This window comes from Genypterus blacodes, unplaced genomic scaffold, assembly GCF_046128005.1.
Source record: "Genypterus blacodes isolate CSIRO-AG114 ecotype Tasmania unplaced genomic scaffold, CSIRO-AGI_Gbla_v1 ptg000174l_1, whole genome shotgun sequence".
Taxonomy (NCBI): domain Eukaryota; kingdom Metazoa; phylum Chordata; class Actinopteri; order Ophidiiformes; family Ophidiidae; genus Genypterus; species Genypterus blacodes.
This window is the reverse complement of record NW_027466975.1, coordinates 77,519-93,371: the sequence shown is the minus strand read 5'-3', so window position 1 is coordinate 93,371 and position 15,853 is coordinate 77,519. Positions and strand designations below refer to the sequence as shown.

Sequence of the window (15,853 nt, the reverse complement as noted above, 5' to 3'; positions counted from 1 at the left end):
AGCATGTGAGAAAGTGTAAAGATTAAGTGCTTTTTTGTATTAAGCACTTTTAAGCCTCAAGCTACGACTCGTGAAACTACTTACTTTACTCTTTTTTAGTAGTTGTGTGTGTTGTGTGTGTGTGTGTGTGTGTGTGTGTGTGTGTGTGTGTGTGATGTCGTCCGCTCACCTCATCCACTTCCTTAACTTGCTCGTCCAGCCAGACACTACACCAACAAACAGGACTCCATGTCACTCCACACACATGCAGGATACACACACACACACACACACACATACAAACACACCTGCGCTTGCATACATATCCACATTGACTCATAGAAGCGTGCACGCCCCCACACACACTCCTAAGCGTGCCTGTTGTTTCCAGGGGCCCTGATACGTGATCCCGGCCCGTCTTTCTGCCCGGTCGATCCTTCTCGCCTTACTGCCTCCGCTGTGTGCTGCTTCATTTACACCTGAAATATTCATGCTCCTAATTTAACCCCCGGGGTGCTCAGGTGTCCTTTACTCCCCCCCACCAGAGGAGAGGGGGGGGGGGGCTTCCTGCAGCCCCCCAAACCCCCCCTCTGTGTGGATTGGTTGACCAGGTGGGTTCAGTTCAGACGTTTGTGTCCGTTCCACCTTTTGTTTACTCGCCAGGCGCCTCTTCTAATATCGCAAATAGGTTCGTCTTTGTTTGCTAAAGCGCTTTACCTGTTGTGTGCTAATCACCATGATTATGATCTGGTACGGCGAGACGAGCAGGAAAACTCCGCGTCCGGCCTCGGTGACAGGAAGCGCGGGCGAAATCCATCAGCGACATTTAACAAATTGATTTCTTCCCCGCTTGAGTTTGCTTTAACTCGGCCTGATGAAAGTGAACAGACTGTCGATACGTTCGGCCGTTTGGTGCCACCGCTCCGACCTTCTCTTCTCCTCCTCTCGCTGGGAAAAAGTTGCCCAGTTTGACTTTGGAGCGGTGGAGCTGAACTCCCATTAGTCAGTGGCTTTATGGGTCAGGCCGAGCCGGAGGAAGAGGAGGGAGAGGCTAAGTGCATCAGTTTGCCTGGTTTCCCTCAAAGTGAAATGCCGCAGCTTTAATGAGGGATGCCAGCCGAGTGTGTGGCTGGCGCTCCTGCTTCTTGTCACGCCCTTTCCCCTCTCTGAGCCTCGCTTTATCAGATTATTACCGCCCAGTCTCATTCTGATGGAGCCTAATGACATACATAATGGAAAACAGATTAATGACTGAAGGACGAAGGCTGAGGCTGATTTCTCTCTAGTGTGTGTGTGTGTGTGTGTGTAACCTCAACGAAAACCAGGAGCTGTGTGTGTGTGTGTGTGTGTGTGTGTGTGTGTGTGTGTGTGTGTGTGTGTGTGTGTGTGTGTGTGTGTGTGTGTGTGTGTGTGTGTGTGTGTGTGTGTGTGTGTGTGTGTGTGTGTGTGTGTGTGTGTGTGTGTGTGGGAGGGGGCGGGGCTGTCTCAGGTGATCTGTGCTCCTTTCCAAACATGGGCAAATCGCCATCCAAATATAGTAAAACAATGCAGCAGCCGCTCGATTTTTTGGACATTTAGGTTGTAGTTTCAGTGCTGTGTGTGTGTGTGTGTGTAAGTGTGAACACGGTGGCGTTGTTGTGGCCTGGTTTGCCTCACTAGGACGAGCCAACACGGAGTCATCGGCAGAAGCAGGAGGGTTTTATTCAAACTCCCACTTGCCTTTTTTCAAAAACCCCCGACATCCCAGTTACAGCATGCTGCTGTTGCTTAGCAACCGGCCGGGTCTTGAGAGAGGAGAGAGGCGTCATAGATGTGTGTATGTATATCCACAGCTGAGTGAGGGAGAGCAAACACTCTGCTGCCTCGCCCTCCCCTGAGCGACTCTCTCTCTCTCTCTCTCTCTCTCTCGCTCTCGCTCGCTCTCTCTCCACTGCCACATGTAATGGAACACAACATTACTCGCTTTGTGTGTGTGTGTGTGCGTGTGTGTGTGCAGCTGCCTTTGCTAAACACCAGGTGCACTGAATATTGAATGACAATACACATTGAAGGAGAACAATGCTTATTTTGATTTATTAATGGCGGTTGTGTGGCAGGTAAACAATCTGCCTCTGCACATTTATCTCACACATTCATTACGTCGTCGTCTTTCTACATCGTTCACACAATCGGGCATTCAGTCACTCTGACAAACGACACCAGGCGTCGTAAAGTTCATGATCTTTTATTTGAAAAAAAAAAGACTAGCATGTACAACTTGGAATGAATGTAAACTGAACTCAGATGAGCGGCGGCGACGGCGAGGAGGACGTGTGCGGCGGCGGCGGCGGCGGGCAGAGCGCACACGCTCGCTCGCTCGCACGCCAGACGCACACGCCTGCTCGGCCGCACGCCGCTCCGGTCTGAGTCGAGAAACAGAAGAAGAAGGAGAAGAAGAAGAAGAAAGAAAAAGTGAAGGCCAGTGATTCTCTCTTGCAAGAAAGAGGGCAGACACTCCATCTCGGCAAAGATAAGAGAAAAGAAAAGAGAAGAAACGAAAAGCTCACCGTAAGACTCTTAAATCCTGCCGCCTGTTCACCGGGCAGGACACACGACTACTAAGATGGCCGTCCAAATAACATAACAAAACAAAAGAACATGCCAAACATTTGAAAATGTATTTTTTTTTTTTATACATTGTTTTTTTTTCTCTTTTTTATCTAGCATACAATTAAGTCCCATTCCACTTTAACGCTTTTTTGAGTTTAGAACCATCTCTCATCTTAACAGTACAGGGTTCCTCTCCAAATACAAAAAATTGTACCAAACCAACAAGAGGACAGCTTATAGTGGAATCAGCACGCTCTGGTAGCCCGGAGGAGGGGGAGGGGGGAGGAAGAGGAAGAGGGAGGAAGAGGAGGGGGGGTGGGGTTAGTGCTCCGGTCTCAAGCTGCATGCATGAAGAACAGAAAACAGAGAGAGAGAGAGAGAGAGTAGAAGTAGAAGAAGAAGAAGGTGGCCAGCCCAGACGTTTACCACGAGCAAAAAAAAATGCGCCGCTGCAAGGAGTTACGCCAAACGCTTCCTGCTTCAGTCTGACAGGTGGAGGAAGTTACAGGGTGGTTACGTTTGTAAGAGAGGGGGGGGGGCGGGTGTTATTCTCCTCCCCTCGACTTGTTTAAGTACTGATGCTAAACGGATCTCCGGGGGGGGGGGGGCAGGAAGGAGAGGGCGGGGCTAGGGAGGGGAAGGGGGAGGGGACAGGATCACTAACCATCGTATTCATGCAGATATTTTTTGTATCTTTTTGAGTTTTTTTCCCTGTGCGGACAGAAGGATATTTTTTCAACATTCAATTATTTTCTATACAGAAACAGTATGAATAAATGAACATTATTTTTTTCCAAGAGGTAAGTAAAACATTTTGATTTTTTTTTTTCCTTTTTTTTGTCTCTTCTAAGAGGGGTGGGCGGGGCGGGACGGGTCGGGTGGGCGGGGCCTCACTTTGCGGTCATCATCTGTACAAACTCTGTGGAGAGAGAGAGAGGGGGAGGGGGAGAGAGAGAGAGAGAGAGAGACATCAGGGTTAGGGTCACACGTTGGCCCGTTGCCGGGGGGAGCAGTCGGCTGATAAATTGTTTAATGCTTTATTAATTTTTTAATCAACCGGAGCAGGTTGGGAACACACACACATCCTAATTAGTGTCGCCTTTCCAAACGGCGCCAGTGTTCATCTCATTAAGCCCACTTGATTAAAAAGCTGTTGCGTTGTGGTTACAGTTGTGTTGCAGTGTGACGACGACACACAAAGGCAGGTAGCACACACACAAATAAGTCAAACGTGATTGTGGTTGTCTATGGAGATCGTATTGTGTGTTAAGTACAATGTGAGTGTATTCTTCTGTGGGGGAGGGGCAGCAAGACGAGAGTACAAAGGCCTTTCTCTCATCCTTCTGTGTGTGTGTGTGTGTGTGTGTGTCATCTTGTGTGTGTCTTTACCTTCGTAATTGACCTGTCCGTCTCCGTCAATGTCTGCTTCTCTGATCATCTCGTCCACTTCCTCGTCCGTTAGCTTCTCGCCCAGGTTTGTCATGACGTGACGGAGCTCTGCGGCGCTGATGTAGCCGTTTCCATCCTGGGAACCAAAAATGAGAGAAATGAGCTGACAGGAAGTTTGATACACCGTGGCCTTATTAGGTGATTCTAAGATGAAGCCTTAACAGTAATCTAGTCCAACTGGCTCTTAGCTTCTTTAAAAGGAGCATTGTTTACCTTGTCAAATACTCGGAAGGCCTCGCGAATCTCCTCCTCGCTGTCTGTGTCCTTCATTTTTCTGGCCATCATGGTCAGGAACTCGGGGAAGTCGATGGTTCCATTACCTGGAACGAGCGATCAGCGGGGGAACATTTAATCGCCATGAATTCCAATCACTTAAAAAAGGCAAACGGGGATAAGTAGAGATGATGTGAGGGAGCGTTTAGCGGATGAGCAGCACCCGACCCGACACGACACGCTTGCCGCGGTTGTCCTTGCTTTGTCGTGTGTGTGTATGAAACCTAAGTGCTGTCGTTGTGAAGCATTCCTGCCAACAACGGCGCAACATGAGAAATGAGTAATGATTTTATTATACACCTTCCCTCCTGCAGTAAACACATCCACTGTGGGCGAAGATGGGTGGAAGTGTGTGTGCGTGTGTGTTTTTTTTTTACATCAGGGAAGCCCTGGGAAGAGGTTGGGTATGTTATGCAAAGCACAGCAGGACTGCAGGGAGAACCGGTGGCCGGAACATTCATAATGCAGGCGTGCAGCTCGGCCGTGTAGGAGACTCTATAAATCAAAGGCGCTCGTCTCTCCTGCTGCTGCTGTCAGAAGCTCCGGCTGCAGAGGAACAGCGGAGAGGGCGGAGAGAGGGAGAGAGCTTCTGTGATCGGGAGAAGCTGAGAGTTGCGAGTTGTTCCTGTGTTGGGTGTTCCATGTGTGCGTGCGATGGGATCGATATCCATGTTCCTGCTGTCAAGACAGGATTACTCGGGGATCAACCCTCCTGACAGAGGAGAAGGACCCGTGATCTCAGCGGCTCAATGTCTGCAACCGCAGGAGGGACGACGGGAGGGACGGGCCGACGGGGCGATGGGTTCGACGGCCTCGCTCTCGCATACTTTGGAGGCGTTGTGGGAGGAAAATTCCAAATAGGAGCTGAGAAATTTGCTGCGGCACTAAAAAGTGAAGGTCAGGGACGATGAAGTCAAAGGACCCAGCAGGATTAGCCTTGGGTAGGACAGAGGGGCGGGAGCGGTGGGATTGTACACAGATTAACAATCAAAAGAGCGAGCCTGTGAGGGCGGGGGGGGGGAGGACAAAGGCACGTTAGAATGGAGAGCAGTGTGTGTGTGTATGTGTGTGTGCAGTAACATGATGGGGCAGATGGTGATCTGATGGCCCGGGGTAACGATGTAAGGACCTGTTATCTAACGCATGGAGACAGATAGAAGAAGAGCACAGAGGGAACACATGCTGCTAGTGGGGGCAGGGGAGATGAGGCGGGATGTCCCGGTCTCTGTGAAGATGAGAGAGGAAGAGTCATCACGGGGTGGGGCCTTGGGTGGGCGCTCATCTGCACCTTCAAGACCAAACCGTGGACGCCAGGAAGGGAGCAAGAGAGGGAGGAAGGCAGAGGGAGAAGATAAAGAGAGAGAGGGAGGGAGGGAGGTAGCGGGTGAGTGGGTGAGCAGAGAGGGAGATGGAGACGAGGGAGATGCGAAGAGAAGAGAATGTGAGGAGTGAACCGAGTGGGAGCCGCTGGGATTACGCATGAGAGGTGCTGATGCAGATTACAGAGGGCTGAGGCGTGTGGTCGTCCTGTTCAAGGGACGCTGGACGAGACCCCGGAGCTCCTGTTTGTCTTACAAACACGGGCGAGATGTTTAAACACTCTGACGCGTCTCCTCGGCCGTTCCACCGTGTTTGCTTTGGCGTTTGGTGACATTAAGAGGCGACTGAAGCTATTTTTTCCGAGGCGCGGCGTCTGTTTTTCCCCACGCCCGGCGCAGCAGAACAGGAGCGGCCCTGTATCGTTTCAAGCGCCGGTGCTTTAGCTTGTATTTCGATCTGTGTAGTTCGAAAAGACAAATGGCAGCGATTGCAGCTATGATTTCAATCGACCCGGCGTTGTACCATCGGATACTACAGTCCACTATTGACAGGTTGGCTTAAAGTGAGCCGGCCCTGAGGTTATTCCCTCTAACAGCGCTCTGGCTAAAGCCCGCCCTTTTCCATTCATCCTAATTCTACTTCCACGACCTCCTTCTTTGGTAAATAAAGCTGATTTTCAATGGCCGCCTGCCGTCCCGTGTGCTGCTGCTGCTGCTGTGAGGGAACTGGATGTGCAGAGCGCAGAGAGGCCTTATGTAACCACTTTTATTTTCCATTACTAGCTTCATTGCTGTCTGACCTAGATTGCATCAGCCAAGGGAGGCAGAGGCAGAACAAGAGGATGTTAGTGATGGTGTGTGTGTGCGTGTGTGCGTGTGTGCTTGCTCTTGGGTGTAACTGAGGGGGAAGGGAGGGGAAGTGAGGATTGTGGGAGGACGTTTCAATAAAGGCAGAGCCGAGCTGCGGCGCAATTGATTTTTCCTGATCGATGCGGCCCCCATTTACGAAATCCTATAAGCTGACAGAGCAACACTGAGTCCAGGCCCCGCCGAAGGGTAACATCCTCCACCGCCACCGCCACCGCCGCAGCCCAAGGACGGCCAGCTTGCGGGAACGCGGCCAACTCCTCTCCATCTCGTCCTCCTTTCTCTCCCTCTCCGTCGCCCTCGTTCCCGCCACTGCGCCTTCGGAAGACAATGCGCGGTGGAGGAAACGCGGGGCGAACAGCGGGTACGAGTAGGAGGAAAAGATGAATAGAAGAAGAATCTATGTGTGTGTCTGTGTGTCTCGTTTGAATAATGGCACTCGGTGGCCACTCGGCACTGGCTCACACACACACACACACACACACACTGCCAGTCTTTTGACACTTTCAGTTCAGCAGCACTGCTCACACCTCCTGCACATCCATAACGCTGGCACTGTCAGCTCTGATTTGGACGGCTGTGATTTTACTGCTGACACATAGTGACACGTCATCTAGAAATATAGCTGCCTGGACAGTTGGCTCGGACAGTTGGTTGACAGTTGGCAGAGAAGCGGAGGGAGGCGCGCAACCACGCCAAGGGATGTTTGTGTGGAGATGTGGCTGTCGTGGACGCTCGGTGTGATCCATTGTTCATTTGTTACAGCGGTTCTATCGTCAAGCTTCCATAGTAACAAGGCGTCTACGGATCAGTGTGTGGTATCATGGGGGGTGTAGTTTGTCTGTAGGGTTAATATTGAACGAGTCCGTGACAAATTTGCCATGGGTTTCCCAGTAAATGTCCAGAAACAAGGAGAATCTTTTAGCGTAGAGTAACAACAGTACATCATCAGCATATTGAGAGATCCTGAACATGTTTACCCAGCAGAGAATTGATAAGATGTGAAGTTCTAAACCTATTTGAAAGTGATTAGAGACTTGGTCGGTGCCAGTGAACATGCTGTAAACTCACCGTCAGCGTCCACCTCGTTGATCATGTCCTGCAGCTCGGCCTCTGTGGGGTTCTGCCCCAGCGACCTCATGACGGTGCCCAGTTCTTTGGTGGTGATGGTGCCGTCGCCATCCTTGTCGAATAAGGAGAAAGCCTCCTTGAACTCTGCGGGACACAAAGGTTAAGAGCGAGAGGTGAGGAGGACTGTAAGCTTAGCGGTGAACCAGAGTGTGTCTGGGTTAAGACTCGGATTGAGAAGTTTGATCGATTCGTGACTTGAGTTTCTAGATGTGGCGTAAAATGGCAAGGAAAGCTGAGATCTGGAGGAAGTGTGGAATCTTTGACACAAGCGAACACTGGAATTCTGAAATAAGCCTCCAGATATGAGTTACAATCTGCTACCCGGCCATAGGAGCCCGACTAGAGTAAAGGCCTTGATGAGCTTAGGCACAAGCTTAACGAGGCACTGAGGGGTTCTGACCGAGAACAAGCGCATCCTCCAGTTTTAATATAACGCCTGCATTATTTATTAATATGAGGAACGTCACAATGCTGCTGTGTTCAAGCGGCTCGGAGGCTCGCCTGGAAAACTGCCTGCTCATTATGACTCCTCAGCGTTCAGCCTCATGCGGCAGATCAATCTCTACTGCGCTTCTTTTGATAGATGAGATTACGCACTCCCAAACTTTGTCGATGTCTTGGTTACTAATGTGGAGGTGAAGTGAGATAACACACTGATGGAAGGACTTTTTGTTTTTCGGAAGAACAGAGAATGTGGAAGAAGAACAAAAAACAAAACGTGTCTGTTCCTACCTGCAATCTGCTCCTCTGTTAGTTGGTCAGCCTGTGGTTGGAAAAAAAAAGGGGGGGGGGGAAGAGAGAGAGAGAGACAAAGAAACAAGTTACTCAACGCTCAATTATTCATAATTCCAAACTGTTTCGTCATTGCATTCCGCTTGGTTCCCACCCACCGACCAAACATCCCAACACAGGGCGCAGTGTTGAGGGGTTTGTGCTTCTGGGCTCTAAGTCGCCATTAGAGGCCTCCTGACGCAAATCTATTCTCAGGTCTCCAAATAAGAGTCCGTCGTTTTCGGGGAAAATACACCCAAGCTAAAAACACACACACACACACACACACACTCACACTCTCTACTAAGCAGTCAGTGTTCAAAGTGTACTGGTATAAAGTTGCGTGTCTTTTACGGCAGGAGGACTTTGGTCTGGGATTTTACTGTCTGCAGCACTATCGGGCATCATGTGTCTTCGTGTTCTCTGAGCATGAAGTTTGATTGACTTGGCCTGTTGAAATGTTCTTAAGGCAGTTTGAAACCAGACTACCTTTTAGAAATCTGACTCCATTCCCATTGTCACTGTCGATTGTAGAGGCACGCCGCTGTGGCAGATGTGTCACTTTCTGGCTAACCTGTTTGTCACGTGAATGGCGAGGTTAGACGACTTCCCTTTGTATTGTTCATTCAGAAAACACGAAATGACAAAGCCAGGCGTGCGTCCAACTGTTCTTTATAAGGTGGGGTCATAAAAGCGTGTTGATCCAATATGGCTGTCAGCACAATCAAACACTAAAGCCTCAGTAAATGATAATGAATCCATCCAAACCTATAAACTATTGATGTCATCTGAACCAGCTATGGTTGATTACTAAATATAGTCCTATCTGGCTCTTGCACAGATATTGATCATGGAAATAGATTGATAATATCGGCTTTCTGAGCACGACTGCTGAACCTTTGAGAGGTTTGACTGACTGAGGGATCGACCCGACCAGCTGCTCAAACATTGACCTGTACATTAAATTTACCTTTCAGATCTTGAGAACTGACTCAGGCCAAGTACAAAGAGAAGGTTAGATTGTGTGAGTATACAGTATAAACCCTTCTGTGTACACAACAGAGCTACCAAAACAGTTAGATGAAAAGGATGCAGTTCGGTCTCTAGGAGAGACTCGGGGTGGGGTTGTTTCAGGACAGATCAGCGAGGGAGTGTTTACCAAGGTCCTACTGCGACATCCCTACCAACAGGGAAAAGGCCTGTTGGGTTGGCGCAGTCTGGTTCCCCTCCCCGCCCGCCTGTTCCCTCTACCAGCTCGGCTCTCTAATGGCTGAAAGTGACTCACGCAGGCTTTAAATGGCTTGGAAGCGAGCATCAACTCCCCGGGCCGCACACGCCGGCTGCCTTTAAGCTTTTGCGAGCAACTTCATTTGGAACAAACACCCTCGGCAGTAAAGTGTTGATACCGCGTTTATGGTGCAAACACGTCCCACAGGTACCCTCCCCGTCTCCGTTTGAGAGGAGAGGAGCTCATTATTATTGTTAACAGACCGCTGACGTCATCGCGCTCGGCAGCCAAGACACACAAGCGGATCAACTCGTACGAGTGCTCACAGATGTGTGACATTTATACGTGCCTTCTCTTGCAGATACAAGCGCGTGTGCCGTAGACGCAGGCACGCGAACGAGCGCTTTTAATGGCGTTTGTCCCCGACGCCAAGACTTTCCATCCCCGCGCTTCCTGTGAAGCAGTTCGGGAGGAGCCAGTCCTGCCTCAAAGCAAATTCCTCCGGCCCACTGGTGTGTTTATGTGTTTGTACAAGCAATCTGGTTCTAGACACAGCCGAGTACACATCCAGTCCCAAAGTGGAGCGTGACATGTCGAGGCCGTGGAGAGATAGACCTTGCCAAGTCTGTGTTTGGAGCTGAAGGTCTCTCTGTTTCTTACGTGGGGCCGGTTAATTGATTGTGTTATGTAAGGACTAGATTGGGTTAGAGCGGATGTGATCTGTCAGACGGCAGCGTGACGTGCAGGTAGCTGCCCTTTCATCTTCCACTTTTAAGGCAAAACAAAAGGCTGCTCCTCGCCGTTTGAGCAGCAGCAGCAGCAGCAGCGGCCATGGGAGGGATTGATCCAGGCCAGCGAGGGTTCATGGAGAACTTCAGCAGCTCTCATACGATTAGCTGACATGATTCAATAAACTGTCCCACACACAACAGCAGCTGCTTCTCTTCCCTCCCTGCTTCTTTTTCTGTCTCCGTTTTCATCTGAGATTTGTTGAATGTCAAGAGACAAAACAACTCTCTACATCTCTCCTTCCCAATGTTCTCTTGTACCGTTCTTCCTGTTCACCTCCCGTCTTTTACGGCCCTCTCTCCTCTTTCTCCCTCTGGTAAACTTTCTCCTTTCACTCGTTCTTAGTCACCCTCCTCCTCCTCCTCTTTGTCATGCTGTGCTGCTCCTGCTGACACTGTCTTTGTTGTCCCTTTCTGTCCCCTACTGTCTCTCTGAGAGGACTGGGTGGTGACTCAGTGCTGGATCCTCCCCTGGCTTAGGCCCAGCCTCAGAGTGCTGCTGCACCACCAGGCCCACTACCGGCCCATCCCTTCCTCTCTTCCCCTTCCCTTCTTCTTCCTCCCCTGGCACTTGGACTTCAGCCAATACCAACTCCTCCTCCAGACCTTTTCCCCTCGCTGTGCATATATTTTTCCCTTTTCTTTATCTGACATACTGTTCAGAGGAAATTCCCTGTGATTCACGACACACACACACACACACACTGTCTTATGGTGAGGCTGCACGCTGCCAGGCTCCCAGCCTTAATGACAGCTTGTAGGTGTGTGTGTGTGTGTGTGTGTGTGTGTGTGTGTGTGTGTGTGTGTGTGTGTGTGTGTGTGTGTGTGTGTGTGTGTGTGTGTGTGTGTGTGTGTGTGTGTGTGTGTGTGTGTGTGTGTGTGTGTGAGAGAGAGAGAGAGAGAGAGAGAGAGAGAGAGAGCGGGGGCATGCACTCCTGGCAGTGGTTCACTGGCATGACTGGGTCAAAATCTCCTACTGTTGCCTGGGCAGCCGGCCCCAGCACTGAGCTCCAAACAGGGCTGTGGGAGGCAGGACACAGTTCAGTGGAGCAGTGAGGTTTATCTTTCGTCTCCCCCCCCCCCCTCTCTCTCTCTCATATAATGCTTCTACACACACACTGCATCCTTCCCTGTAACCACTCTCTACCCTCTCCTCTCTTAAGGTGATATTCTGATTTGTCACTGAGGTTTCACCAACAATTTCTGAAATCACTCTATAGTCACCAAGTGAAAGCTGTCACTGTGACAGATGGGTGTGACACACACACACACACACACACACACATACACATCTACATTCACACTGACACAGGCACAAAGAGTCAGTGTGACATGCACAGACACGCTCCCATTGGAGAGGGGCACTGAGCTGTGTGCCTCTTCTGTTTCAGGCCGGACAGAACACAAAGACCTCTGGACTGCTCTGTGTCTGGAGGGGAGGAGGGAGAGGAGAGGAGAGGAGAGGAGAGGAGAGAGGAGACGGGTGTAAACAACAGCCTCAACACACCCTACAGCCCCGGCCCGACCCCCGTACGGCCTGAAGGGGGCGAGGTGCTCCCCCACGCCACGGTGAGCGTGTTATCACTCACACACACAGTGGGAACACGGGGCAGGGCGAGGTGTTGCCGCCAGGCATATAAATAATTCATTGCGGTGGATCAGATGTCCTCTAAGTTACTAAACATGCATCAGCAAACAAGAGCGTAACAGGAATAGGATCGGGTCCAAGCCCGGCCCGATTGGATACTTCCACCTGGATGGGGGAGGGGCTGTTCCACCTGGATGCCTGCGTTGATGCAGACCAGGGGGCTCACAACTCCTCTGATGTGCCGACACGCAGGCTAACTTCATAACAATTCCTCTTTACACTCCAATTACTGCGGCACGATGTAACATGAGACTGCAATGCAGCTCGATGCCATATATGGGATATTTGATCACAGCTAGGGGGGGGGGGGGGGGGGACAGAAGTCTACGCTTCTTGACTCCCTGGGGCCATTAATGATCCATCAAGGTGATAATCAATGGATCGGCTTGAAGGTCTCTTTACCACATCGTTTCCATTGGTTCACTTCTCCTAATGTGACGCAGCCAATAGGCGGGCTGGCTTTGACTCGCTGTGTTTGCAGATGTGTGTGTGTGTGTGTGTGTGTGTGTGTGTGTGTGTGTGTGTGTGTGAGAGTGAGGGTGTGAATGTGTGTCTAACATCTGGTGAAATTGATAGAGAGGATGGTGATTTGCATTTCTATCTGACAGCTCGGCGAGGCCTTTAGAGCACACACACACACACACACACACACACCAGGAGAGGAACAGCAAAGTGCAGCAAACTCATCTCATCTTCATATTTCACATTATTTCTCTTTCTGAGCTCCGTGCCGTGGGTCTGCTCGTGTTGTGTTCACGCAGTTCAGTGGTTGAATAGATCATTACGACAACTCACACAGGTACAGGACATTTGCGTAACATCGAACAAAATTTGCAAAGAGCAACCAAATGAGCAGACAAGAAAGCGATTAAGCGCCAGCGTGCGGCGAAGACGGAACTGCATCAGATAGCATTGATGAAGATGAAGGAGGAGGAGGAGAAGAAGAACAGGCCAGAAGATAACAACGAAACGATGAAACATGGCCAGTTTCCGCTGCGGAACACAGACAGAGAGACAGCAGCGAGCACATTCATCCATTCATCCCCCCCTCCTGTCTCCATCTTCAGCCGAGACACGGCGCCGGTTTCCTCCAGAACCGACCGAGGAGCGCCCCGGTGTCGGTGCTCCCGGCGGAGGATCAATCATGGACGGCGACGTGTCTCACAACGTGTTAGGGGGGGCGGGGGGGGGAGCGACAGAAAATGTCAGCGCGGCTCTTCTTCTCCTTCTTCCTCTTCCTCTCTCGCTTCCTCAACACGCGGATGGTTACAAACGCACGTATGGCTGCAGATTCAGACTGTTATAACCCAGAAATGGCGGCGCTGCTTCTCCCTCCACACACACACAAACACTCTCACACACACACACACATACAACCGTTAACTCTAATCCCAGAATTAATTCGATCTGCAGCGTGCAGCCGCGGCCCGGCAGAACCGAACCTCCTATCATGTTATACAGAATTGCGCAGTTCTGGCAGAAGTAGGTCCATGTTGCAGATGATCGTCACATATAAGAGATAAATCCTCTAATCCAAACTAAACATAATCCCGTTATCTCATGCAGCAGCTACGCGGCAGGAAATTGCGCTTTGCGGGCGTTTTTCCGTCCCCGCTTAGCAGAAACCAAACACCGGCAAAAGAGGAATAAAGACCCGAGAAAGGAGAAGAACGGGTCTAAAATCAACCGCGCCCGGGTTTGAACCGCGGGATACCGGGAGGCGATCGCCCGGGATCGAAGCGCATAAGAAGGCAGAATGAATGAGGCGGATACGTACCATGTCGGACGGTGTGTGTGTGTGCCGGAGGTCTGGGAGTGCAGCTGGTGCCTTAGATGGAGTTCCACTGGCGGCGAAGCGGCGTGTATATTGGCCGTGGCCAGATTGGGGATCGACCAAAAGTGTGTGTGTGTGAGTGTGTGTGTGTGTGTATCCCTCCGCCGCGCCGCGCTCTACCACTGATCACTCACTTCCTCGTTTCTGGTTTCCAAAGGGGGGAGGGAGGGAGGAAGGGAGGGAGGGGGGGCTGTTGCGGTAACCTAGCCCCCCCCCCACCACCACCACCACACACACACACACACACACACACACTCAAAACCCGAACACATGCCAATCAAAGAAACCGAACCCCCGCAGTGCCCGTTAAACGCCCTTTAAAATAACTACAAACTTAATAAGTAATAATAGTAATAATAATAAAAAGACTAAAATATAGATCTGCAACTTGTTCTTGTTTTGACTTAACACCAAGTGAACACATCTGCCCTCTTAACCTCTGTCACACACTCATTCTGTGCTCCTGTCCCACACCATTAGTTTACAGCATTACACACTCACGCCTTATTGATGTGATGATGTCATGATTACAAAGGTGGATGCGGTCCAATTTGTAAAAGCCCGGGGCCTGATTTGATGGCTGTGTGTTTCTTTGGCAGCCGTGAGAAAGACGTCTTTATGGACTTTTAAAAACAAGTCAGCCTGATTAGTAATTAAGCATCACATTAAAAATTAAGCCTAAGCTTGTTAGACAAAGCACAAAGTGATCAGGCCCTTAATGACAAACTTTGTGTGAGCGAGGGAAAGCTGATACATCTGCACAACTTTCTCAGATGATGTCTTCTGTCTGATCTACTGCAGCTCCAAACTGTGACTTGAGCCAATCAGATCCATCCATAAAATTCTAGCTTCTAGGTTCCAAACTAGGTTCCACATTTCTGAAGCAGTTTTGAGAGTCATAACCTGATTCATACTCTGGTAATAAAGTAAAGACTGCGCCTTTAAGTAGGAGATGATGTTTAGGAGAGCTCACAGCTTCACTGCATCGTTTTAATCCTGAACTTTTACAGATAAATATCAATTTACAAGGTGTTCAATGTCTAAATCCGTGTTTTCCTCAGTTTAAAGGAAGGACTCTCCAGCGCGGGGCTCTAGTTTACGGGCGCGGAAGGATACATGTAGTGTGGGAAGCCGCCTGGCTGATACTGGAGAGTCGCTGTTCCGATCTGTAACGGCGCTTCTGATTGGTCGACGCAGACCTGCAATATTATACTCTGTGTGTCGGCGGCGTTGATTGGCTACGTGGGACCTGCATTGCACCAGGCAGTGGCACTTGATGGAAATACAATAAATATAAATACAGGAGAAAAAAAAGTTTACAACCAAAGCTCCTTCTGGCGCCGCGTGCCTCTGACGCCGTGTTAATTACTCTGAATTGCATGATTTGTTTGGCCGGGATGGATGGAAAATGCAGATTGTTGTATCGGGACAAGGTAAATGTTTGATAGGCTCGATAAGGGAAGTGTGCAGACTTACTATTGGCCAGGAGAAAGTCTGTTTTACGTGCGCTTCAATGTAATTAAACGATAAAGCGCAGTATGGCCATTTAAAAAGGATCTAAGTGGGTTAATAAGTTAAATAGAGTCATGAACTATCACAGGCTGGGTCTTTGCCTCTGCGAACAAACGTGATAATATTCATTAACAGAATGACAACGCAGAATTTGCCAGAACAGACTATCGCAGTGTTGTCACAATTTCAACAAAGTGTCGATAGAAAAAGTCTCCGGAGTGAATTTGACAAAAAAGCACCACCTAGCGGGCAAAGAGCGGAAGTGCACAGAACACGGGAGATAGAAGTGAGTGTGAACACACAAACACAACGCACATGGGCTCACAAAGTACACAGAGTACAAACACAATGTGAGAATGTGTGTGTGTGTCACATGTTACAGCTCTAAACACTACACACTGATTCATATGATTTGTTGTTCAGCTTTTCAAGAATCTGGAAAATGCCAAATTCTGACCCAAATAG

The 15,853-nt window shown here is 49.9% G+C and overlaps 1 protein-coding gene across 1 annotated transcript; it reads right to left on the bottom strand.

Moving 5' to 3' along the window:
* Window positions 1-2,187: 2,187 nt before the first annotated feature.
* LOC143014013 (calmodulin-1) lies at window positions 2,188-13,988 on the bottom strand. Its single transcript, XM_076167772.1, has 6 exons — window positions 13,820-13,988; window positions 8,340-8,370; window positions 7,548-7,691; window positions 4,231-4,337; window positions 3,958-4,093; window positions 2,188-3,487 (listed from the first exon to the last, which is right to left on the bottom strand). Exons 1-6 carry the CDS (start codon window positions 13,820-13,822, stop codon window positions 3,459-3,461), a joined length of 450 nt encoding a protein of 149 aa, XP_076023887.1. The 5' UTR covers window positions 13,823-13,988; the 3' UTR covers window positions 2,188-3,458.
* Between the last annotated feature and the right edge of the window lie 1,865 nt (window positions 13,989-15,853).